This window comes from Carassius gibelio, chromosome B21 (genome assembly GCF_023724105.1).
Source record: "Carassius gibelio isolate Cgi1373 ecotype wild population from Czech Republic chromosome B21, carGib1.2-hapl.c, whole genome shotgun sequence".
NCBI lineage: Eukaryota > Metazoa > Chordata > Actinopteri > Cypriniformes > Cyprinidae > Carassius > Carassius gibelio.
In genome coordinates this window covers 10140199-10166827 of record NC_068416.1, presented here as the reverse complement: position 1 = coordinate 10166827, position 26629 = coordinate 10140199, and the positions used below count along the sequence as shown (strand labels likewise).

General features: G+C 38.0%; 2 protein-coding genes across 2 annotated transcripts; one reads left to right on the top strand and one right to left on the bottom strand.

The window, feature by feature from the left end:
• The first annotated feature begins 820 nt into the window (after positions 1 to 820).
• On the top strand, positions 821 to 7369 carry septin4a (septin 4a). The gene is made up of 12 exons (XM_052588326.1): positions 821 to 1149; positions 2783 to 3097; positions 3210 to 3306; positions 3386 to 3472; positions 4418 to 4541; positions 4640 to 4774; positions 5059 to 5176; positions 5250 to 5351; positions 5434 to 5530; positions 6548 to 6710; positions 6815 to 6914; positions 7061 to 7369. Exons 1-12 carry the CDS (start codon positions 1123 to 1125, stop codon positions 7118 to 7120), a joined length of 1425 nt encoding a protein of 474 aa, XP_052444286.1. The 5' UTR covers positions 821 to 1122; the 3' UTR covers positions 7121 to 7369.
• LOC127986107 (max-binding protein MNT) lies at positions 7346 to 26629 on the bottom strand. The gene is made up of 6 exons (XM_052588325.1): positions 26301 to 26629; positions 21468 to 22137; positions 19648 to 19689; positions 19234 to 19345; positions 10527 to 10719; positions 7346 to 9953 (listed from the first exon to the last, which is right to left on the bottom strand). Exons 1-6 carry the CDS (start codon positions 26371 to 26373, stop codon positions 9286 to 9288), a joined length of 1758 nt encoding a protein of 585 aa, XP_052444285.1. The 5' UTR covers positions 26374 to 26629; the 3' UTR covers positions 7346 to 9285.

Genomic DNA, 26629 nt, shown 5'->3' with positions numbered 1-26629 from the left:
TGCTTCCTCCAATGATAGGTGTTCGCTCCAGTATTTAATAACCATATTTATTATCAAATCTCAAATTTAACAACATTGTCCACTTATATTTCTCACAGCTTAATTTTCATGCCTGTCAAACACTAAATACGGTGCAATCCCTAAGGTCTATTAGCATTTAAATTCAGTTATCTGCCATATTCAGAAATGATACCATTGACCAAATTTATATAAAAAAGTAAAATATAAAATGTCTAGAAAAAGGAACTTGTATAGTCAGAGGTCAAAAGGGCAGCTGCTTGAGCACCTCTTGGGGTCTATCTGTGCAAGTGCCTATTTTCCTAAATATTAGATTTCACAATGCAATGTATAATGTATTCATATCATTCATAGCACAAATCATACTCTTTTTTTTTTTTTTTTTACTAAATTATTGTTTTTTCACATTGAATGCAGGCCTTTGGTTTTGTATATTATATTATGTTAATTTCCAGCTGATCGAGTTTACTGTAGAGTTTTTACATTATTTTTAAATGAATTACATAGACCTACAGTTTATCTGTAACTTATCATTTGAAATGTAAAAATTATTATTTATTCATTTTTATATGAATTTTTATATGCTACTATAATGAAAGTAATCATGATTATGGCGATTTGTTTACTGATAAAGACATTTATTATTTTACTTGGCATATTATATGTTAGGGCTTTCATTCTTATATTTTAAACGCATCATAATTATAGTACTATTACCTACAAATGAGCGTTGGTTGGCGTCATTGCGCATCTTTAAGCTGGCGTTGGCACCTAGGCGACCAATCAAAGACTTGTTTATAAACGCGACGCAACTAAAACGCTCCCGGACACCGCGAGTGAACGCGACGCGCTGCTCTCACTGATTGCACTGAGCCGTTGTCAGATTGGACAGTCGTTAGTTGTGCCTGCTTTCATCCGTGTGTAGGTTACCGAGCATTTTGATAGTCAGGGACGTTACGTTAATTTTAGTGCGGAGATTAACTCCACAGATAAACCCCGCATAGAGGAAAGATCATTAGAAAAACACCCAAAGCATTGACAAGTGGATGTAAACTCCGTCTGGGAACATGGAGCACCTGTCGTCGACCACCAACAGGTTCGTGAATGCGATGTACAGGCAGCGCGAGCGCGGTAAGGCTTTTTTTTTTTTTTTTTTAGATAAACACAATACATTTCTACATAATGGATTTGCTTATGTAGGTCATTGACGCATCCGACTAATTCTAGATTAATTTTGAAACTTGAATAATGTTTTTTCTCTTTGTTTACACACTTTCATTGGCACCAGATCCTGAGGTATGGATGCATAACAATTCATCTCCTCCTTTAAGATAGAAATGTAGTAAGAGTTGTGACAAAACAATCCCCACTTCTCCAGCATCTTACTGGAGATCAGAGCATTAGTGTGAGGTATTAATGTGTCTGGACTAATGAGCAGTGACAGGCTGAATGCAGGTCACGTTGTTTGCATTAAAGACTGAGCGACTTTCTGTAGTCAATCTGTACAGTGATGAACCTTGTGTCGTTCAAACCACTCGAGTCTGTTCTGTTCTTTTCTTTTTTATCTATGCGATATTGTGATTTTGTTTTGATAAAACATGTAATTCATAAAAAACAATATATTTTGTTAAATAAATAGTTTGCTTATAAATTATTGATGAATTGGTCTGGAGCAGAATGAAGGGGAATTGAGTAAAGTGACAATAAATTAAAATTGTGTATGATTAAACGCCAGCGCCACTTATGATTTTCTGGCTCCAAAATAATCCCAAAACATTTCCATATAGCTAATAAAAGTAAATTTGGACTTGGTCGGTCAAGCTCTGAAATTATTAGAAAGATTATCAAAGAATACTTATATAAATATCACTCTTTAATTCCCACAAAAATGCTTTTGTCATTCACTGTCAACCTGAATAAGTGGGCAAAACTCAAGTTACATCAAAATTGTTATTTTGTACTCATACCTGCAGTATTTGAGTAAGCTAACTCATGTATTTAACTTAAAAATATCACACAATTTCAACTTGAAAAAGAGAACTCTAAATACTCATAAAAGTCCATTTGTTTGAAATTACTTAATTTAAGATAGCCCTACTCAACAGTTAATTATTTTTACCATTAAGGTTTACATTGTTTGTCTATTATTATATTATTGTCTAGTAATCGAAATTACTGTAGCTATAAATGGTTAATGGTTAGATGGAAGAAAGAAAAGGTCAATCACAATTCAGTAAACAAACAAATAAGTTACAAAAAATAAATAGTGCTGTCAAACAATTAATCGAATCCAAAATAAAAGTTTTTGTTTACATAATATATACTTTGTATATTTATTATGTATATATAAACACACACACAGTAAATATTTTGAAAGTATTTACATGTAGGCATTTACATCTACATATTTATATTCTTATATTTTATACTATATATAAATATATTTAACATATAAACATAACATTTTTATATATTTACACATTCATGTGCATTTATATATATATATATATATATATATATATATATATATATATACATAATAAAAAGACACAGGACACATAAATATATTATGTAAACAAAAGCTTTTATTTTGGATGTGATTAATGGTGATTAATCATTTGACAGCACTATAAAAAAAGACAAGAAAAAAAGAAGACAAAATCAGTAAAAAAAAAAAAAAAAAAAAAAAAAAAGGTGTGTGTATGTTATTAAGTTTACGCATACAGGGCATACAGAAACAATAGATTGTGTCCCACATCTGCAGTTGTCTAGTTTAGCCATAGAAGACTGTGAGGACGCTGAACTGGCCTATACCATGAGAGACCTGCCTCCTAGAGCCGCTCACACTTTCCCTGGATGTGAGAAGCCCATGATGGACAGGGAGCCGGATGGCAGCACCCGCACTCATACACCAGGGACACCCACTTTCACCCGGCCGATGAACAGAAGTTTCCTGGGCTCTGAGATGGACTTACCCCACCGTGGACAGCTCAGCTCCATGAGCTCTCTGGATTCTCCGCTGAGCCCCTCTTGCTCAAAAAGTCCTTGGGGCAGATTTGACCCCTATGACTCTGCTGAGGTAATGCCAGTCCTGTATATGATGCACAATGTTGACACTATCTGATTGCTTGCTCTGGACCTGATTTTGAAAATACTTATTTTGAAATCACATCCCCATCTGAGACTTTTAGGATCAAGAAAAGGAGTATGTTGGCTTTGCAACGCTGCCTAACCAAGTGCATAGGAAATCTGTGAAAAAGGGGTTCGCCTTTACTCTTATGGTGGCAGGTGAGGTCATCAGATGCTATATAACACAAAGTAAAAATTATATTTGATGTCCAATGAAACTTTCTTTTGATCCGTCCAGGGGAGTCGGGTTTAGGGAAATCTACACTAGTCAACAGCCTCTTCCTCACAGACCTTTACAAAGACAGGAAGATGCTGAATGCTGAAGGTAGGATATCATTAACTAAAACAAAATCATAAAAAAATTACTCAAACATTTCCTGGAATAAAATATTATTTATTTCAGCTAGTTTTCAATGCAACAAGTTGAAATACTACAATAAACGAAATAAACCAACAAAAAAATTGTGTAGAAATATAAATAATAATAAAAAAATGACAAAAATGACAAACCACAACACAATTACTGTAACTGTAACTGCTAAAATAAAAATAGAAGACATACAAATATTTAATATTTTTTAGAAAATAGTAAGAAAAACTGTAGTAGCATTTTAATTATACTAAAATAACATTGGTGTAGAGTTAATTCTTCTGTAAAACAACTTATAAGCATTATGTAGTTTAGTCAATCACTACACATTTTTTGTTTAAGAAAACAACTGCAATTTAAAAATTACAGTTACAAATACACCATAAAACATATTTTTTTAATTAAAATTCATTTTGATAAAATATTTTAAAACCTTTGTTGATTAAATCAAAGTCATTTGGTGCAACCAATATGGAGGAACTAGAACGGCTCTTAAAATATCAGATAATTTGACTTAATGACAAGCCAAAGTTCAGGTTGTAAAATGTACAATGTGGTTATACCCCCCCCCCCCCAATAAGTGTAATAATATTTGTTAATTAATACATTCATAATATGTGTTAAAAACAATTGATTTATTTTGAACAATATATATTTTAAACCATTTTAATAATGCTCAATATATGAACGTATTCAAGTTGTAAGGAAAATATGTTATTAATATTACTTGATGGTTACACCACATGAAACTAACTTTTCTTGAAAATGGCATACATTTTCAAAACCACATGAAACCATTCATTCAAATATTACATTTCTAATAACTAGACACACATTTTTTTTTACTTGTTTTTCTTGTTTTTCTTTTCTTTATCTGTATTGATCACTGACCCATCGAAGAGCGGATCTCACAGACAGTGGAAATCACCAAACACACTGTGGCTATCGAGGAGAAAGGAGTCAAACTGAAACTCACCATTGTGGATACACCAGGATTCGGGGATGCTGTCAACAACACAGAGAGGTGGAATTTCTCTCCGAATACATGTTGGACTTTGCTGATACAAATACATTTGCTCGTTTTCAGTTAAGTAACCTCAATTTTTTTGTGAACTGTAACAGCTGGAGGACAGTTGTGGACTACATTGACCAGCAGTTTGAGCAATACTTTCGTGATGAAAGCGGCCTCAACCGTAAAAACATTCAGGACAACCGTGTGCACTGCTGCCTCTACTTCATCTCACCGTATGGCCACGGGTAACACTGCCTGACAACTAGCTACTAGCATTTAGTATTTGTAGGTTATCAGCATCATCTAAAGAAAAAGGTGTTTAGTTATTATTAAGTCAATCCCAGAATCATGTTCTATATTGATTTTTTTGAAACCTCTGAAATATTGCAATCGGCATGTTGTAAAACCCATATCAGTCAGCCACTATTTAAGATTAAATCAGTTTAATGATAATATGAACCAATAGAGGTGACACTGGCAGTTTGTTCTGGGATGAGATGGGTGACACTTTGTTCCCGTCTCTCCTCAGACTCAGACCGATGGACGTGGAGTTCATGAAGATGCTACATGAGAAGGTCAACATAGTGCCTGTGCTGGCCAAAGCAGATAGTCTCACCCCACTGGAAGTCAGAAAAATGAAAATGAAGGTGTGTATGGAGTGTATAAAAAGTTATCTATATATAATATCTCAGTCCTCATGGGTTTTTTTGTTTTCTCTAGATTCGTGAGGAGATTGAGAGATTCGATATCAACATCTACCAGTTCCCTGAATGTGATTCAGATGAAGATGAGGAGTTCAAACTTCAACACCAGGAACTGAAGGTGCCCTGCCCTGCTCCATATTTACATCACACTTACCATAACACTGACCAAACTGACATGTGGATTTCCTTCTTTGTTACAGGACACCATTCCCTTTGCAGTAATTGGCAGTAATGTCCAAGTCGAAAGCCAAGGCAGGCGCTTCAGAGGCCGTCAGTACCCCTGGGGTGTGGTGGAAGGTACTTAGACCCCATCGTAGACTTTAATGTACTATTGTAGATACTCTTCTGTTTGTACACAGACAATGAATTAAGTGTCCCTGCAAAAACAGTAATAATCTGTACTGTATGCACTTCCCTGGATACATAGCGATATGTACTAAATAGCAAATCTCAAAATCTTGATTGTAATATTGGTGAAAAGTGTCAACTATATTTTTAGCCAGTGATTATTTATTTATTTATTTATTTGGGATGATGCAAGTTATTTAATTTGCAACAAAAATGTAGCTTAGCTATCGTTGGATATATAGAGAGCTGGATACAAAGTTCCATATATAGGTACATCCCACTTTATAAACATATATACAGTACAGTAGTGATGAGAGAAACTAAGCTTTTCAAATCTTCGAATCAACTGAACCAATTGCTTCGCAAAATGATTCACTATTTCGAAGTGTTCGAAACCACACACTAGTGACACCTAATGGTCAAAACTGTGTAAATGCAGTGAAAACTCAAGCCAAACATGCATATAAATGGGGTAAACTTAAATTAACTAACCATCCATTAAATATTAAGTGTCTGTATATGATCTTTTATCCATGTTCAGGGTTTGTTTTGGTTATTCAATGAATGTCTCGGCTAATTGGGACATTAAATGATTATTAACTATACTATTATTGCTTATAATTATTTAAATGCCTCATTAAAAGGTCTACAAATTTATCAAATCTGATCTGAAATCAGGAAAGAATTAGATGCTTGTTCAGTGGTTTGCCGTTATGGGGCAATCTCAGTGATCTTCAGGGGTTCACAGAGCTCACCTCTAGCAGTGGATCACTGAAATGCCGAAACATTTTAGTTTAGAAACAGCCTCGTTTACTGAAATCACGTCACTTTGGTAGTATGTGTAAAATAGGAGTAGTATAATATGATTCGAAACAAAAAAATTCATGAAGCAGTGTTTTGAAAGTGCTCATCACTTCTGTACAGCACACATATGTACTATATATTAAATCATAATGGCTCTTGCAGTGGAGAACCCTGCTCACTCCGACTTCCTGAAGCTGAGGAACATGTTGGTGCGCACGCACATGCAAGACCTGAAGGATGTGACACGGGAAGCTCATTACGAGAATTACCGCGCTCAGTGCATCCAGAACATGACCCGCATGGTGGTCAGGGAAAGGAAACGCAGGTCAGAGGATGAACTGACATCATCAGACTATATTCTGCAGTACAAATTAATGGCTTCATCACTGACCTTCCTGAGGGGTTTATGTTACCGTTTCTTTCATCCAGCCTGTGTAACCGGCTAAGAGACAGCGCCTCAGATCTTCCTGTGCCTCTGATGCCTGTGGACAGCGAGACTGAGCGACTTATTTGGGAGAAAGATGAAGAGGTAATACAGTTTTGTTTTTTAATTAGATGCATACAATGTCTCCAGTGCATGTTTGGTGCTTGTTAATTCTCTCATTTCTTTAAAGTTCTCTGATAGTTGTAATTAATCTTGTTTATTTATTTTGCCGTTACTTTCTCCTTCTGCAGCTGCGCCGAATGCAGGAAGTTCTGGAAAGGATTCAGGAACAGATGCGTCATGGATATTAAGACAGACTAATCAATTAACTGAAATGTTTACGATGTCAAATGTGCAGAGAGTATTAACTATATAACTATATAATGTGTACGTCTTGTGAAAGTAGGTGTTTGAAGGAATGTGTCCTAAATTAGCCATCTGAAAAGGTATGAATACATCTACAGAAATACTTTTATTATTTTAGATTGAATGTAAACACGACTGCTGTGATGCATAAGAAATAAGACCAATACAACTTGACTTGTAAATGTCATAAGATTTATTATGAATCGTCAATGTTTTTTTTTTTGTTTTTTTTAGTAATCTAGCATATTTTAATACGTTTTATTACTATTTTAGTTAAACATGGTGGACAATTCGATCTTAATGCAGCCCAAAATGTACAGGCGATATATAACTTAAACTTTCTCCATAGGGAAAAATGCACAGTTTTCATATATTCATATATAATATCAATGTAGAATGAGGTCTAACGGTCCCGCCCACATTATACAGAATGATACATGGTCCCAAAAAAAAATGAAAAAAGGGGAGGGATTAACATTTAAACAAACAAACAAACAAAAACAGCAATCTACATGCAAAACCAGGCATCAGTATAATACTAAAATACATACACATATGTGAATGCATGCACATACCTCACAAATATACATACATCCATACACATATATTTAAAAAAAATGGAAAACGAAACACACTAATAAATTTCACAAAGTTTAGGCAATTTTTTGTGTTTTTTGAGTGTGAAGCACAGCATGTATTATTCCATCTTCACATCCCCCCCAAAATTAAAAGGAAGTCAAACAGAAAATCCAAACCTCAATTTTTTTGCAGCAGAAAGAGGATGTTAAGAGCATGAATCACAGTGTTCCGTTTGAAAGTGACAGTAAAAAAGAAAACAACGTGGTGTACCTAACCATCGACAGAAAACCATTAGGTTCACATGGGTTAACTGTGCGGGGTCAATCAAGCGAGTGCATTGAGAATGACAGGCCGGTTTAAGAGAAGCACTGCTATTGATGTCAGTGAAACCGAAAACAGCATGTTTTAACCTCCTAAAATGCTTATTAACAAGCGATTATTTCACGACTGTGACTGTGCGCCGATGACCGTAGAATGGACACACAACAGCACCGATGACGCCACCGAGGAACGTGCGCCCGCGCGCGGTGAGGCGCCAGAGATTCATTCACGTTAACTATTTTAAGACTTCTTTCGACGTTTTTCATCCTTTTGCTTGCTACAAGCACGAGAACATGAGTAACTGCTGATTTGACTTATGCCCGACTATCACACGCCGTAAGTAACGTTTTTAATCATTTGAAACGTTAATCAAGTATAACGAAGTATTATTAAGTTAAATATCTGAGCACTTTTTATAAATGTACTTTAAAATACATGTGTTTCTTAGATGTTGACTTGTATATTAATTGAGTTTACTAACAACCCATTCGCTCGGACACTTTTTTTTAAGACTTTAATTGCGGTGTCTGTGATTGTAGGTCAGGTCCTGGCAGTCTAATGCGCATGCGCTTCATATTCAGCAGTGTTGTTGTTGCACTGCGTAGGCAGCAGGTGGCGCCACTGGGCTTGAATTGGGACTGAGGCACTTACTTACATTTGCTCGCAAGTACAAAGACACTGAGAAACCTGTCCTCAGTCTGGATGTACCTGTTTGTTTGTTTTAGTCAAAAGCCCCGTATGAAGAGTTTTAAAAGACCCTTAAATATAGTTACACAGTAAACGTTTGTCTGCATGCTTTCAGTACTGACCTTTAAGCACTCGTTTTTTAAATAAAGAGATTTTTTGGTAAGTGAATGTAAAGTGTGAGATAATTTGCACACAAGAAAGAAGGACATGAGGGAAAGAGAAGAACTGATTTGTTTTAGCACTCTCACATTACTAAAGACTGACCAATGTCTTCAGATTTAGTTAAGCAAGTGCATTACACAAATTTCATTCCAGCGCTGCATGGCAAAAGACATGCAAGCCCCTTCTACAAGCGAAAGAGGACACGCTCTGATCCTGACAAGGTCCCAGCGTGCAGGAGCGACAGTAGTGATTTTCTGAACAGGATCTAGTTGTCCTTTAAGCTCTTCGTCTTTAGTCTCTCTTGCTCTCGCTTCGTAAGACCTCCATTCATGGAAGTCGTTCTGTGCAGCCTCTCTTTTCTTCAGGCCAGCTTTAGTGTGCTGACGGGAAAAGGAGGAACAGTCACCATAGTCACCGGATTGAGCACCGTCTGGCCCACCAGCCCGGTGTGATGGTGAGCGACCACAGCCGTTGGCTTTCCCACCATGGTGGCCTGCTGGCCTGTGACCGGCGTGCCATTTACATGGGCGTGAGTGTGAGGGTGGTGCGCCAACGTGTGTGTGATGTGGCCCACCATCGTCGCCTGCGAGACGGTCACCGACTGCGGGTAGATTGCGGCGGGGAGGTGGGCCACAGGATGCACGGTGATGTGTCCGATAGGTTGGCCGCCACTAGAGGGCGCAATGTGCGCCAGATGTTTGGGCCCAGCTGGGATGACGTGGTTGACAGCTTGGATGACGGACGCATGCGATACGGATGCGTGGGTGATGACCGTTGGCTGAGGAGGGGAAACGATGTGGGAAGGGGGCGCAGGGGCGATGGCTTGAGGGGTGACCACGGTGGGCTGGGGTTGATTGGGTGGTGTGGTGGGTTTGTGATGTATGGCGATATGCGTGGTGAGAATGGAGGGTGGAGGCATGGCAGCGCGGGGCTCTGACAGCGCCGGTGCAGACGGTTTGGCCGCAGAAGACGAGGGCGGGGAGGAGAGCATGTCATCATCTACATCTTGGTCGAAGTTGTCTTCACCCTCTAAAAAGAGCGGAAATGATTCATGATAATTAGATTTTACCTTGTGTCTTAACTCTGATACACATTACAATTAATCATATCACGGAAAAAATTGATGCTTGATGTAAAATGACATCAGTGTAAACTTGGGAAGGAAAATGTCTGTTTAGTTATACACACCATGAAAAACTACAAAAACCTTTTCTGGTGCAAAAAACCTCAACATGGGGGGAAAGATTAATAAAAAAGGTAAATAAATTAATAAAATAATATTTTTTAGATCTATTTCTGGTGTAAAGATTAAAATAAACATTCTATTTTTTATCAAACACATTTAAATAAGTGATTGTGAAATATTATTAGAATTTAAAATAATGGTTTTCTTTTTAGTACATTTTTAAATACAACTTATTTCTGTCATGGAAGAGCTATATTTTCAGCAGCAATTACTTCAGTCTTCCATGTCATTCAGAAATTATTCTAATATGCTGATTTGCTGCTTAGGAAACATCTCTTATTATGAATAGCTGAATAGCTGTGCTGCTTAATATTTTTGTGGAAACTGTGATTTTGAGTGGTGTGTGTGTGATGTACCTGATGCTGTTGATGTGGAGGCCTGATCATCTTCCGGTTGAACAGTCTGTCGGAGTATCCTGTCGATCTCCATGATGTCTATACACTGGCTCAGCTCATTCTTCAGCTCGGCGAGTCTTTGCTGAGTGGCGATCTTCTCCCGTGCCAAGCGCTCCATCTCATGCTCGTACTCCTTTTCTTTCCGCTTCAAAGTCTGCAGGAAACATGATACATAACTCTGTATCATCTGCACTTGAAGCATCCATCACTGCGCAAACACTCAATCACACACGTTCTGGATTCAGTGTGACATTTCTCAATCAGCCAACAAATGTGTTTAAACAATTAACTGATGTCTAAGCTTGAGAATATGCATTGGCTATAAAGTCTCTACTTCCTGTTTGCATTTAATAATGAAGAACTACTAGCAGATATAAAAAAAAGAGAATCAATGTTCTCCCATTCCCTTATTGTTTGCAGTGCCCTCTGAACTGAACATGTTCACTGCCCTCAAAATATACATACAGAAATAACTGAGTGCACCTTTTTAAAAGAGAGCAACAGTTTAAAGTCATAAGGAAAGAGAAGAAGAGAGGAATGAAAGAAGGGATGTGTGCAGACACACAGGCAAATGGTTTGACCCACTTTTTGTGTTAAGTCAGCTGACCACACTAATGGAAACTAACTGTTTAGACATTTAAACTCTTGAAGAGAAGCAGTTATGTCTATCCACATTCAAGAAATGTGAGTAAGAGAGAGGCTGGCCATGTGACAATGTTTAACATATGTGTTCATACAATTCTAGGAAACAAACTGTCCATGGAGCAAAGCAGTTTACACACCCCAGCCTGTCTGTCAAAGCCTTGTTCACGTGACGGCTCTGACACACTCACATCAGCCAGATTCCTCCTCAGTCCTTCCTCACCTATGCTCTTGCCAAAGAAAGTGTGCAACAACACGGGTGTCTGGCTCCTAATTATCAGGAGTCCTGTAGAGTCAGAGGACTGCAGTATACATGATAACAGCACGCTTCTGAGTGCTGAAGAATAGAAAGCGGTGAGACCGTGAGCGTGCACGAAGATTGAGTGATGTGCAGAGGCGGAGGGGGTTTTTCGTGCGTGTCTGGGATTATATAACACTGATACAGTATTAAGGGAATATGAATGCGACTGGTGCAGTAGGTTGAGAGCGCAGGCAGAGAGAGAGAGAGTCTGTCCTAGTGAAGCCTGATCCAGGATTAGTCAGATTGGACTGTCTGGCCCTAAACCCCCTTCACACAGCAGGTCAACACCAACACACACACACACACACACACACAGAGCGATACGTACAAGCCAACACCTTCTGTTTTCTACACACAAACAGCGCTATTAAAATGTATCATATTAAATCATTAAACATTTTGCTAAAACAGTGTTTTTGAACCTTCAACTGATGATATTAGGCTGCAACTGAAAGTTATTTTAACATTGACATAAAATTACACAAACATGCACCAAATGTAAGGTTGCACAGATATTAAATTCTGTCTGATATTTTTAAGCCATAAACATACACAACACAAAAGTTTGGGTTTATAAAAATTTTTGGGAAGGTTTTTGGAAATAATTCTTATTTTGTCAAATGTTATGTTATGTTGTAAAAAAAACCTGTAATATTTTGAAATAATGACTTAAAATTGTAAATTTTTATTATTTATACCTTTTATTATTATTATTACTTTTTACTATTTATTACCAATTTAAATGTTCTATTATATATTCAAATAAATTAAAACAGATTTTGTTCCAGATTTTTTGACGAACAGAAAAAAAAGAACAGCATTTACTACTTTTACTTTAAAAGTGATGTATCATGAAAATCTGGCTTTTTTTTCTATGTTTTAAGTGCTATGAGTGCAACCCAAAAAGCATGAAAAGGAACAACGCAGTAATTATTATTTTTATAATATAAATATTATATACTTTCTCTGCAAGCTTGTGAAAAAACTAGCCACTCAAAATTTCGCACCCCTGTGTTGTAGAAGAAAGGAGATCTTATTATAATATAAATTATAAAAAGATATTATTACACTTATACCACCCCTTAATCTGAAAGTTTCCATCCACAGTGTACCAGTTCTAATGGCATGGCAACAGTTCGAGGAAAGCATACTAACTGTTCTGTCTTTGGCAGCACAGATGAGCACAGAACCGTGTTTAGAGTCCAAGCCTCAGAGGACACGAGAGAGCAGTGGATTTATTGATTTATTTACTGTATATTATGCTGCTGTCACATAGATCTAATATAAACGTGATTTCTTTCCCTGCTGTTTACCTTCACAGACATAACCAACTGTTTTTGGAACTCGTGTGTTTTTAAACATAAACTTTGTGTATTTTATAGTTTAAGCGCACTGACGAAAACGGCTCATTCAAACACGCCCCCACATCTCTATGTCACTATGTGGAAATATTTGCATAATGCCGCCCAAATGTTCACACAAAAAAAGAAGGCGTGGTTTCAGTAACACAGTTAGTGTTGAAGCAGACATGTCAGGGAGATTCTGTGTGGATCTAGGAGAAAGCAAAAGCACTTTATTTGGCTTTCCCAAAGTAGATGCATTTAGGAATCTTTAAGATTACTTACAATAGAACAGTAATGCATTTTATGGACGACTGTTTTGTCAGCCTAGGAGAGGAGGTAATTCTGACTTTGCTACGACAATCTGGTGCTTCTGAATCAGCTACTGTAAGTATGTTTTGTTATCAGTTTAAGTATTTGCTATTGAATGTTCAAATGCAGAGTTTTGTGTGTTGTGTGTGTATGTGTGAGTGAGAGAAGAGAGTGGGTCACACAGTGTAGACAGGTCTTAACCATCCATGGCTTGTGTACTGCAAACACATACGAGCTTCATCACTGTGTCTGTCATGTGACTCTGTTACTCTTTCGAGCTTGAACTGATGGTAAAACTAAGGACACTATGAACTGTCATTACATTTATTTTGAAAGATGAAGCTTGTGATTATGGAAAGTGACGTTACATTTCCAGTGCTTGCGGTGTTCGGCCAATCACAATGCACTGGGTCAGTTTAGCCAATCAGAGCAGACTGTGTTTGTCAGAAGGAGGGACTTTGTAGTAGACGATGTGTTTGAGAGAGGCGGGGCACAGAGGACCTACAATAATGTACAGTATTTGAAAAATGTGTTTTTTGAACATTAAAGCGTTTATACTACAGGGCCGTTGAATGCTTGAATCTGATTGGCTGACGATCGTTCTGAGGTGTGCAATTATTTTCTGGGAAACGCACGGCGAACGTAGTTCCAGCAGCTCTCTTGACCGCATTACAGTTCCATATAATTTCACATAGTAAAATTGTAATAACGGTCATGCAGTTTGCACAAAAAGGTGTTGTCAGCCCTACCCTGATGATTTTATCAGTTAGCCTGTATAGTGTAGCAACTTAAAGGCTACACATGACATTTCTCACTAGCGAGGTAATAACAGCACTGTTTAGAGACGCTGCAGCAGAAGAGTGTTGAGGGAGTAGGACGCACAATATGTAATGTAATGTCGGCTGATAACTTACACACTGCAAAATAGTCTGCAAAAACATAGGTCTCAAGAACTGCATTTTGGACTTTGTTGTAATTGTTAAATGACTGTTAACACCTTGTCAAAGATTCACAGAAACATAAGCGTGTTTTTGTGACAAGCAACTTAACTTACTGCTAGAAGAGATGCTTTAGAAGCGAAATGCACTTGAAATAAACAAGTCAAGATGACAAATCAGAATGACAACAAGACTGTGTCATCATAGTTCTTGTGAATGCGACACTTCAGTCAGTGATAAAGCACTCATCATGGAAACATCAACCCCGGCCATCAGCTCAAATCCTAATGTCTGTATAAACCCTGTGCTGACTGACTGACCCCAGGACAGTTTTGAACCCACTCCTTCTTTTGTGTGTAAAGAAACTGACTAGACATCCCTACAGACTAGATATAAGTTCCCACTGGATATCACCACGGCAACAGCTGGAACCGGCTATGGTCTCCTTGGCAACAGAGCAGGGAAGGAGCAACGTGGTGCTGAGGAGAAGGTGTAAGAGAGCGGCAAGGACTAATGCGATTGGCTCACATCGACCTCTAGTGTTTTCCAGTCTGATGGCTCTCACACTCCCTCCCTGTTTCATGTCTTCATGCCTCTCTACCTTTGTGATTAAAACATCCCTCACCTGCTCCCAGCATCCCTGCGCTTTCATGTTCACTTTTATCACATGTAGTTTGAAGAAGAGGGCGCTCAAGTAACACTGCATTTGAACATTCAAACAATAAAATAATGCTGCAATAATATTAGAGACTGATTTTTTATAATCGGCTATTAAACATCCAATATTTCATTTTTTTATTGCCCAATTTACTGTGCCTCAGTTGCAGCGTCTTGTCAATAGATAATGCACATCTTTTGTTTTTAAAATTATTTACATAAGGGTAAATTAAAGTGCATAGATGACTAATTGGTTGATTTAAATACAGCACTGCAAAGGTTTGAGCAAAGCATGCTAACTGTTCTGTCTTTGGCTGCACAGACGAGCCTCAGAGGAGACGAGAGAGCAATGGATTTATTGATTTATTTACTGTATATTACGCTGAGGCCACACAGACCTAATGTAAACGTGATTTTTTTCCCCAGCTGTTTACCTTCACAGCAGGCCCGTCGTCAAGGGGGGGCATTGGGGGGCAGTGCCCCCCCAAATGACTTTTAGTGCCCCCCTAAACGTAACGCACAGAACAATTAACCAAAATTGCATTACTGTGTATTCACACCGCCGGCGTCGAGAGCGTCAAAGTGGCCGGAAGTCATTCATTTTCAAGGTAAACCAGCGGCGAGGAGCAGCGAGGCGCGACTTGGCCTTTGAGAGCGTCGAGCAGAGTTTAAATCAATGCAACTTTATGGTAATGAGCTATGACGCGGTTGGGCAGCAATCAATCGGAACGTAAAAGTCATCCGCTTGAGAGGATTCCAGAGGACGCAGCTCCGATCACATTAGTTCCCAAGCACAATAGAGGACAGGTTGATTTTTGCTGTTTCGCGTTTGCAGTAATCTATGATGTGTCCCTGTTTGCGTACAGGGACATAAGAAAATAATTCAAAGTGATACGTGGACCAAGGTGTCTGAGATCGTTCATTTTAAGTAAAGGATCTTAATATTTCGTCCACAACAACATTTAATGAGATCAACTTTTAACGTTAACCTCCTTGTGGTTAGTCTGCATAAGATCAACAAGTCTGTTCGCTTTGCGGCCACTTTTAATACTAAATAAGAATTCGGTCTATGTGACTACGTCAGAGCAGCTGAGCGCTCAAGAATTTTTCTGCAGCGTCATGAATAGAACAGCAAGGGCGATTTTTCACGCTCCCGAGTCCCGACGCCGCCAGTGTGAACGCGCAGTTAAACGTTTAATAGTGAACGTTATTGATTTGGATCATTGCTCTGATATCTTTGTTTCAGCAGAACTTGGCTCACATGAACAGTAATCACTACAACGGTAACAGTAGAAATTCATAACACATTACCTTCAGAAATGATTCAGAAGATTCATTATTCAACGCATTATTACACAGAACATAATTTTAAATATAATTATATTCATAAATGACTGTTAAAACATCCCAAAACAGCACCCAAACCTTGCAAAGACCTACCTCATTAATTATTCAAATACAATAGCCAATGGCAAGTCTCCAGCAGCAGACCTTTCAATATGTTATTTTTGTGTTAGTAGTTTTATTAATTCAAATTACAATATGCAGTTTGTGTGTAAGTATATGTATATATAAATCATGCAATTCATTTAGTTAAGCATACAGTATTGTATTGTTTATACGCAGTTCCTTTGCGCAGCTGAGCTGCGCGTTGCATGCGATCTCAGAATAAATTTTTGGCGGTTTTGGAAATGTTAAGAGACAATAAACAGAGACGTTGAGATCAAACGGTGAAGTATTTTATTTGAATAATTGAACAAAACAAGATTATTGTGGTCTATTTTAGTTATAGCCTAATATGGGTTTATGTTATGGTCTGTCTCAGATCATTAAAAAAAGTGTGCCCCCCTATGAAAATTAAATGCCCCCCCATTTGGTTTGTTCTGGCGACGGCCCTGCTTCACAGACATAACCAACTGTTTTTGTAACTTGTGCGTATTTGACAGATTAAGCGCAATAAGACACGAAAGAGAACTTAGCTGTGTACACTTAGAGAACAGTGTATCAGAAGTTTAAACTGATTTGACAAAATAATTTAAGCAAATACAAAATACGTGATTTTAATTTTAACTGTAGCCTAGTATGTTAAAATATAAACTAACATTGAATTATAAAACAATTCTAAATGTAATGTTAATACATATTTAAAATTTACTACATTTTAGCATCATTTCAAGTATGTAATTACAACTACATGAAGATATGACTTACAAGTTTCAGAAGAAATGGCATTAAAGTACACTGTAGTTTATATTAAATGATGACGGTTAACTTCAACCACATTTCAAAGATAACAAAATTATGAAATTCAGTATGCATTCAGTTTGTTTCAACTATAATACTTTACCATTTAATTGCAATTGACTTGAAAATCAGTTTGCACTTCAATGTATTCTTCTAAAAAATATTATTTCCATAAGTACTCTTTTAAAAGTATGCAACATTTTATATTTTTATTAGTGTGATAATATGTATAGAGGCATTATATCATATCAGCCACCAAAAGAACAAAAATATTAGTTGACCACAAGAGCAAATAACGTGTAATAAAATATCAACATTAGCACATAACTGGACCACCATAAATCAACACCAATGATGATGGTACATCACTGCAGCTGTTAAACGATCATGTAACTCATTATCTTGTATGAAAATTCATCACTACTGTCCCTGTTATATATTGCTCCACAACCAGTGGGCGTAAAACAAGCACACCATGCCGGGAAAAACCCGCAGACATTTGACTGCATCTAGAGCGAAACTGTAAAGAAACTCAATCTACAGACAGAGAGAGGGACCCCCTGCTGTACACTGACCACCAGTCTCCCTGCTTACAACGATTCACAGCTCCACGGCCCAGAAAAGAAAGAGAAAAAAAAAACTCGACTCGAACAATGTAGCGTAACCTACTTTCACACAAGCATGCCATACAGCACGCATCATGTGCTGCAACAGTGCATTGTTTGATTTGAACAGCTACGGTCGGCATGTGTGTGTGTCTGGTGTGCGCGCGCTGAGGGAGAGAGCGGGAGGGGAGGACGAGCACGGAACAGCAGTTGACGTCACCGTGCTCGCGCTAGCCATGTGCTCATGCCTCACGTGGACACGGAGCAGGCTCAAAGCAGACGGGAGGGAGCGCTGTTGCCAAGTCCGCGGTTTTCCCGCGGAATTAGGCTACTTTAACAGATGCCGCGGGTTATTTTTCGTGTCCGCCGGTTTAAGAGACCCCAATAACGTGATATTTTTCCCCAAAATGCGAATTTTACCTGGGGAACCCCACTAAAAACGTATATTTTACCCCAACCGAATGCTATTTTTACCAGGGGATCGTTTTTTTAGGATTGTTTTGAGTAGCAATTGTTTTGACAACCTGGCAACCTTGGGAGAGAGCAACAGAACTGCTCTCGGAAGACAGTAGCGTGCGAGCGGGTGGCCAACATTCACTCGCTTGTGTTTATCGTGTCTTTATTACCGTCGTCGGCTTCAGTTTTATAGCTTTTTGAGATCATAACTCAAAGATATGTCTTTTATAAATAGGTCACCTCTCCACCCACACTATTATACTAACTGTTGCGGCTGAAGTCTGCAAATGAAACGGATCGACCGTGACCTTGGCGCTTTTATGTCAGCTGTATCTACGTCAGTGTTCATGTTCTAATCCGGGTAAACTTGTATGCACTTTAACAACATGTCATTGACCTCCAAATAAATTCTTAATGTGCGAAATGTAATCTCCAGTAATTAAAATATATCAAGGTTTTCACATTCTCAAATACACATATTTAGGTGGCAAAGAAAAAAAAACAGATGGATACAGAAACAGCCAAGTGGAAAAAAAGTATACCTCTTAGTTAGAAAAGAACAGGGAAAGAGGGTAAGGAAGAGATCTAAAGAGTGCACACTGAGAAGAATTCGCCTCAGAATGTTTCGGCCGATCCATGTGAGACAGTTCTGTCAGCAGACGTGTGGAGAAGTGGATGTGGGAGGGAGGGTGAGAACGAGACAAGAAGGAGAAAACATACTACAAATCCCCATCTTCTGACCTATTCCCAACACATTATTGGTTGTCATTTATTATTACCATAAAATATGCTTTGGGAATAAATTAAATTATAATTTTTTTATGAATTCAAGTTGGCAGCGAACTATAATAAGTCAAAGGAAAAACATTCCCAATCAAAACTCCATCCTCACAGACGTAACAGTCCTCAGCAGTTATTCTACAAATGGAATAAGGATGGATGTGTTTCTAGGTGATCTCATAAAAACATGTCCGGGTCAACAAACCTTTACCCTCAGAAATCAAAGGAGAAAAATTATATATTTTTCAATTTTAGTATTCTCAATGACCCTAAAAATAGGCTTCTTTTAATATGCAAAATATATTGATTATATTATTAAAATATAATTTATTTTCAATTGGATGCATGTAAAACCTTTTACAGCACTCATATCCAATCCCATCGCTGATTTACCTGGATGTAGCGGAGCGCACTCCTCAAGACACTCAGATTGGAAGTTTTCTTTTCATCCACATTAGGAACGTTCCTCTTGAGGGTCTCAAAGCATTCTTTCAGATGTGCTCGCCTGTGATAGAAAGAAAAGCACCGATCATTCAGTTTCTATTCGTTTGTGCAAAGCAAGTGAGAGTTTTAACAGAAGTCAAAAAGCAATTTCTTTGTGATATAATATTTGTTACTGTGGTTACTAAAGACCTTCAAGCCAGTAAAAACAAATAGCGCATTAACTGCAAAGCGACAAGGGTTAATGTGTCTGTGATCATTCCAGCCACCATACAACTTACATTAAGGCTACTCAATGAGTTTACATGCTGAGCTTCTGTTCGTCAAAGTGAATAAAAACTAAAATGTAAACAGAAGTTAACCCACCTGTTCTTTTCCAGCTTGTTGTGAACTTCTCGAGTTCCAGCCCTGCGGGAAAAATATTGAATATGTTTCTAGGTCACTATATGTAAACTTTAACAAATCAACCCATTACGTTTTATATCATGGTCTGTTTCATGTATGAGCAAATGTCATCATCGCTCACTCTCATGTTATTTCTAACATTTTTTTGTCTTCTAGGGAACACAAAAGAAAAAATGTTCCTACAGCTCTTACACAAACAATGACATTAAACACTGTCAAAGCTCTGAAAAAACAAAAAGATATAAAAGTACTATAATAAGTGGTCCGTATGAGTCTTCTTAAGGAAAATGATAGCTTCATGAGAACAACAGACCAAAACTTTTTTTGCTGATTTAAGGGATATTTCATCCAAAAATAAGTTCTGTCATTAATTACTCACCCTCATGCCATTCCAAACTCATAAAACCTTCATTCATCTTCAGAACACAAATGTGACCCTGGACCACAAAACCAGTCTCAAGTGTCAGTTTTTCGAAAAACGATAAGCAAGCTTTCCATTGATGTATGGTTTATTAGGATCGGACAATATTTGGCCGAGATACAACTATTTGAAAATCTGGAATCTGAGGGTGCAAAAAAAATCTAAATACTGACAAAATTGCCTTCAAAGTTGTCCAAATGAATTCTTAGCATTGCATATTACTAATCAAAAATTAAGTTTTGATATATTTATGGTAGAACATTTACAAAATATCTTAATGGAACATGATCTTTACTTCATATCCTAATGATTTTTGGCATAAAAGAAAAATTATTTTCTATAATTATTCAATCATTTTGACCCATACAATGTTTTTTGGTTATTACTTTAAATATACCCCAGCGACTTAAAAATGTTGTGGTCCAGGGTCACAAATAAGATATTTTGGATGAAATCTGAGAGCTCTCTGATCCTGCATAGACAGCAATGCAACTAAAATTTTTCCCGTCTCAGAAACATAGTAAGAATATCGGTAAAACAGTTCTTATGACATCAGTGATTCAACCATAATTTTACAAAGCTGCAAGAATACTTTTTGTGCACAAAGAAAACAAAAATAATGACTTTATTCAACAATTCTTCTCCTCCAAATCACATCTTCAGCCATAATCGAGAGTATCTCTGCACATGAACAATATGTGTGTGAACACGTGCAGAGGAAAGCAACACACATACTCTCCATAATGGCAGAGGAAGAGAAGAATTGATGAATAAAGTTAGTATTTTTGTTTTCTTTGCTTCAAAAAAAAATGGTTGAACCACTGATGTCACATGGATTATTTTAATGTCCATATTACATTTCTGAGCCTGGGAACATTTCAGTTGCATTGCTGCGGCTGCCTATGCAGGATCAGAGAGCTCTCAGATTTGATCAGAAAAATCTTAATTTGTGTTCCGAAGATGAACGAAAGACTTACAGGTTTGGAACAACATGAGGGTGAATAATTAATGACAAAATTAATCATTTTTGGGTGAACTATTCCTTTAACCTCCTTAAAATTCGTGAACGTTCTCAAATGATCTCCTTTTGTGTTCCACATTAAAAATGTATATCAGAAATCACAAATTTAGTTTGCAATCTAAAAACACACAGCATGACTTGAGGGACAGCGTTATGTCTCCTCATGGGCGACCGTACAGGACTGCAGCCTACTTTTTAAAAATTGCAATCTCATAACAAAACAGCCAACCCAGTTTTGTTCAGTTATGATTACAGATGTGTGTCATACGGTTTAATCTCCTCCGCTTAAAAAAAAAATCTCTTCAGTTTTCTTGTATGAAGTCACAAAACACAGCTCACCCTCCAGGTCTCCTCTTCCCATCCAGGCTGCGTGACTCTTCCACAGCAGCTCCGTTATGTCTGGGCTGTTGACCTTCCTGACCCTGGGCCGGTGTGGGCTGAGGTTGGGGTAGAGCTGGCTGGGGCAGGAGGGTGTGTTGATGTGGTGAAGGCTGGGCTGTGATGATGGGGGCTTGATACGGTTGCAAAAGTGCCTGTGTCTGTTGTGTCTGCGGCTGCGGTTGCTGCTTGGGACTGTTATTCGACAGGGGCAAGCTGTTAGCTTCTGCTTTCACATGTGCGATCAAGTGATGGTGCTGCTGCTGTGGAGGGGAGAGGGCATCCTTGCCATTGGGGCTGAGGAGGGGGGCTGCTGGTGGGCACAGGGCTGTGGTCAAGGATGTGACCACTGGCATAGGGGAGACTGTGTGAAGGGACGACGCGGATTGAATGGGAGGGGCCGCAGGGTTGGCAGGGACCACTGGGATAGGAATGACAGCTATGGGAACAGGTGGTGGGAGGGGAGGGGGCGGGACCGGCGGGTGGTGCTGGTGGTGGCAATGTGGCTCGAGCCGCATGTTGTCAGCCCAGGTCACATGGTTAACTTGGACAGACTGGATAATTGGGGCGGAGAGCTTCTGCTCCACCTCACGGGTCAGCAAGGCCTTCTCTCGCCGCCGCTCCTCCTCCTCTGTAGAGAAAAAAAAAACTAAAATTATGCACAAAGACAGATTAAGTGAAAGTTGCTATTCGAGAATAATATACTGTATATTTAAATGTGGGATGCAGTATAAAAAAAATGAAATGTGAATACATAATCCAAAATGTGCAAGAAAAAACAAGTATGCATTTGCTTGCGGTGGATATATTTTTAATACATAAACTACTTGAAACACATTTACAGAATATATTCCCAGACGCTCATTAAAAAAGGCATGTGACTGATTACATCGCTCCTGATTGGTTAGTTTTACCCTTTAAAACTGCCTGAAGATTGTCAGAGAATTTGTGTTCGCACATTCTGAATAGCAAGTTTACATTTAATAACCATAAAAAAAACGCCTATAGCTTCTCTTTTCGTTTATATTTTGGAATTTCCTTAGAATTGACCGTTTTGTTCTCTTGAACACATGGAATGGAAACGCTGCTTGATCTGCAAATAGTTTTGCAGTATTTGTTGCATAAATTCAATTTGCAGCTTGAATAGAAATGAACTATTCTCTCACAGGAGATTCTAATCAGAAAGAGACCGAAACACTGCTTGATCCGCACAGTTTTTGTAGTTTTCTGATTTATTGAATAAAATATTGATAAAATTACATTTGAAGCTTTAATGGTAACACTTCTTTTCTTCTCGACTCTAACTGGAGGTTCTGGTTAGAGAAAGAAGGAAATGCTGCTCTATTCACAAACAGTTTTTGAGGTTTTCTGATTTCTCGCATGAATTCACAGCAGAATCTTAATCGAAACCTAAGAACTGGTGTGACTTCTTTTTGAACAAAATCAAGCCAATACTAAATTAGCTTGGAGCTGTCAGTAGTTCCAAACAGCTTACCAAAGAAAATCTAATTCACTTTATACACCGGAGTTATAGTGATAACTGGCCCATTTTAATGTTTTAAAATGACCAAAAAGCCCTTGTGTCTCTCCAAAAATCTATGACACCCATGCATATAAATCAAATAGTATTTCAAATTTTTTACGATTTAAGGAAATATTATGTGAAATACTTTTACACAAAATTTCTGAAATTAAACAAAATCCAATTTGCTGCAATCAGTTCATATCATGTCAATGTTCAAAATTCAACATTCAATTGGACACACAAGTCCAGGCCATTGAAGAAAATAAAAAATAAATTTGTTCTTAAGATTGTAATAGATTGGATTATTGAGCTATACTCATTGACTGTCAAAATATAATACAACAAAATGTTATTTCTACAGATTCATTTCCCTCAGACTGATAAATATTTTATGAAACTCACATTCATGTGGTCGCCCGATTCGTTAATAGCTTAAAATAAATTAATCACAGCACCGATTACAAAAAGTGATTTACTATTTATTATCTAGCTGTAATTGTATTACTCTGTTTGTACAAAATGAATAATACAAATAATAATAATGAAATTAAACTATAACCATAGCTAATGATTACCAGCAACAGTACTACAGAACAGTAATGGAAGTAATCAGTGCTTTTCTAGGCTCGGACTAAGAAGCGCTCATGGTTGTGAAGTGTAAATTAATAATGAGAAGCTGCAGACTAAAGGAGTCATTTAATACATCAAGACAGTGTATGAAATTCATAAAACAGGGCGCAAAACCAGTGGTGTAGCCATAGTTTTCATTTTAAACAAAAAAAAACAGGGAGCAGTAAATCATGACTCCAGTTAGGGTGGGTTGTGAGCTAGCTGTCCTGCGTGGTCTGTCTCTTTAAGAGAGAAGTCCAAGTAAGAGTCTTGTCTCCAGCTCTACACTGACGTCACACAGCAGTCTGCACGAAAAGCCAAGAGCTGGCGTGGGGAATCTGAGGCCATCTGACGATTTCCATGACTGATGGACAGATCTATTGTTTAGAGCATCGATCCATATTCAGTTGCAGAGTTGTGACTTCAGATCGATCTTTGAATTTTAATACAAGAGGAGGGAGGATTTCTGGCTGCTGTCCAAAGAGTCTTTGAGCCAAAACTGTCATTTGCACCACAAAACATTCCTGTGCAGGAGAAACTGCATCTTACGAATGCGAGCACAGTGCAGACAAAGGGGTGACCAGATGAAAAGCGTTCCTATACAGTTCAAACAACGCCATGCGGGAATCCTCCTGCATCAGCAGGACGAATAATATTGACTGTGAAAGACGTTCTCAGAAGCACAGAATGCTGGGATCAATATTTTCAGTGCTCGCGTATTTCTCCATTATATAACAGGAGAAGACAAGTACATACCAAAATGCCATTTCTCTTAACATTTAAATGCGTACAAAGAAATGAATAGCATGTTAGAAATGGAATCACAAACACTACTGTGTCACTTTGCAAATATTATACAGCCAGGCTAATAAAGCTCAGATCCATATATTGCTCTCCATAAATGTAAAGCATGTAAAGCTCTTGAGGATATACTATGGTGATCCATAGGCTTTGTGTGCATTATCAACATGGCACTGCGTAAAACGGACAAAGGAAACTACTAATGAAGATTACTCATGTCTAGCAAACAGCAAAAATTCCATCCCGGTCTCACAAGCTAACGTGCAATGACGACCCACTAAAGAACAGCACAAAAGATTTTAAGAGGCTTTGCTCATATAAAACTGTGCTTGCATAAAAAGCAATGACAATAATTCATTTTGAACAATAAAATCAAATGCAAACATTTAACAACCACCTTCTCAAACTAACCTATTTATGACTGTATTACTCTAAGATAAGCAAGTGTGCTGGCTGGTACAAAGCTCTTGTACAATTATGAGCAGCTTGGGAAACCTAACAAATAATTAGATCATCTAGACAATTAGTTAAGAACCTTTTTCCGGCGTACCAAAGCTCAAACAGTAAGTGAAAGGTTTGACAGTGTAAAAAGCAAAAGGAAATTCTCCCTGCTTATGCAAATAAATGTTAGTTTTTGGTTTGTTTTTGTAATAAACATAGGGTTTCATTCTCACTTCCTTTAACATGAAGCCTCTCGTATAATTCAGCACATTTGAGCTTACATGCAATTTTATAGATCTAGTACAAGGTCAAATATTGTGTAAGTTTATTCAAAATGTGCACATGTGAATAGTCTTTAAAGAGAGGGACCTTGAAGAAATGTTAAAAAATATGTTAATTGTTGTACAGGTTTTTCATCTGCATTACCAAGATTTAAATAGTGTGCAAAAGAGTAAATCAGTCTGTCAAGCTTTTACTTAGAGATGCATGAAAAATGCACATTATATAACTTCTGCATTGAGGGAGGGTGGCGTTGCCCTATTTTCTCCCCAGTTGTGACCTGGGAGAGAAGGAGGGGGGCGGGGGGTTGGTGTCTGGCGCGCACGTGGCTGAAGAGGGCGGACTTTCAGCACGCGGTATTTGCTGTGGGTGTGGCTTTACTGACACGTCACCTCGAGAATGAAACAAAAAGCCCCCCCGCTGTCTGTGTTTAAAGCGAAATATAAATCGCCTGTTAAATCTAACACTGTCTGTTGTATGGAATTTCTGCGTATAGAAGGTGCGAAAAAATATATATTAAGCAGTCGATAACGAATAAATTGTTGATGAAATCACACAGTGTCTTGAAAGTCAGTTAACAACTCAGCAATGTCATTATGTAGGAGAAAAAACCCAATGGTCTATTGCCACCGCCCAACGGATAAGAAACACGACGTTCGCTACTTTCAGCTAACCTTTTTATAAATTAACTGGTCGGTTGTTATAATTTTAAGAATTCTACCGAGCCAATATAAGTGCATAAACGTGTAACTTTATGTGTATGACAAAATATGACGCGCCATGTACTAGGATCTGTCTGTATAGTAGCACACTAAATATAGCATGGATTTAACCCGGAAACCAAGGGAGAGAAATATGCCCAAATCACGTAGACTGCACCCTAAAAACAGTGCAAACCACTGGACATTACTACTGAGACAAATAGCTCTTTTTTTGCAATACTTGTTTTTTTTTTTTTATATAAAAAAATGCTTTACAATTTTTTTTCTTTCTTTCTTTTTAAAGAAAGTGAAACTGTAGCTATTTATCTTGAAGTGTGCCGGCATAAAAATGCAGTTTGCTGGGTAAAATCCCAGTTAGTTTATACATCTCTAATTTATCCCATATATCTATGCAATCACCCAGTTCCCCCGCCTTACCACGTGTAATCTGTTGTTGCTGGGCTTGCCACTCCAAATACCTGGCCGCTTCCAATAGAGTATCGATACTCATTTTCAACACCGATACAATACGTTCCCGTTAAAAATGTGTGCAAGCCCCCGGTACGGATATATGTGGTGGGTTAAATCACAATATAATCCACTGGCTTCCAAAGACAGTCATAAGACATCCAGGGCGCTCCCGAAATTCATCAGAAACACATTACTTCACTGGCAACAAGATGGCGATTGGAGTAACAGAAAACACAACAAGTCGAAAAGCATACAGTGCAAGGTCCGGCCTCCTCGCTGCTGCTCCTCCCTCATAC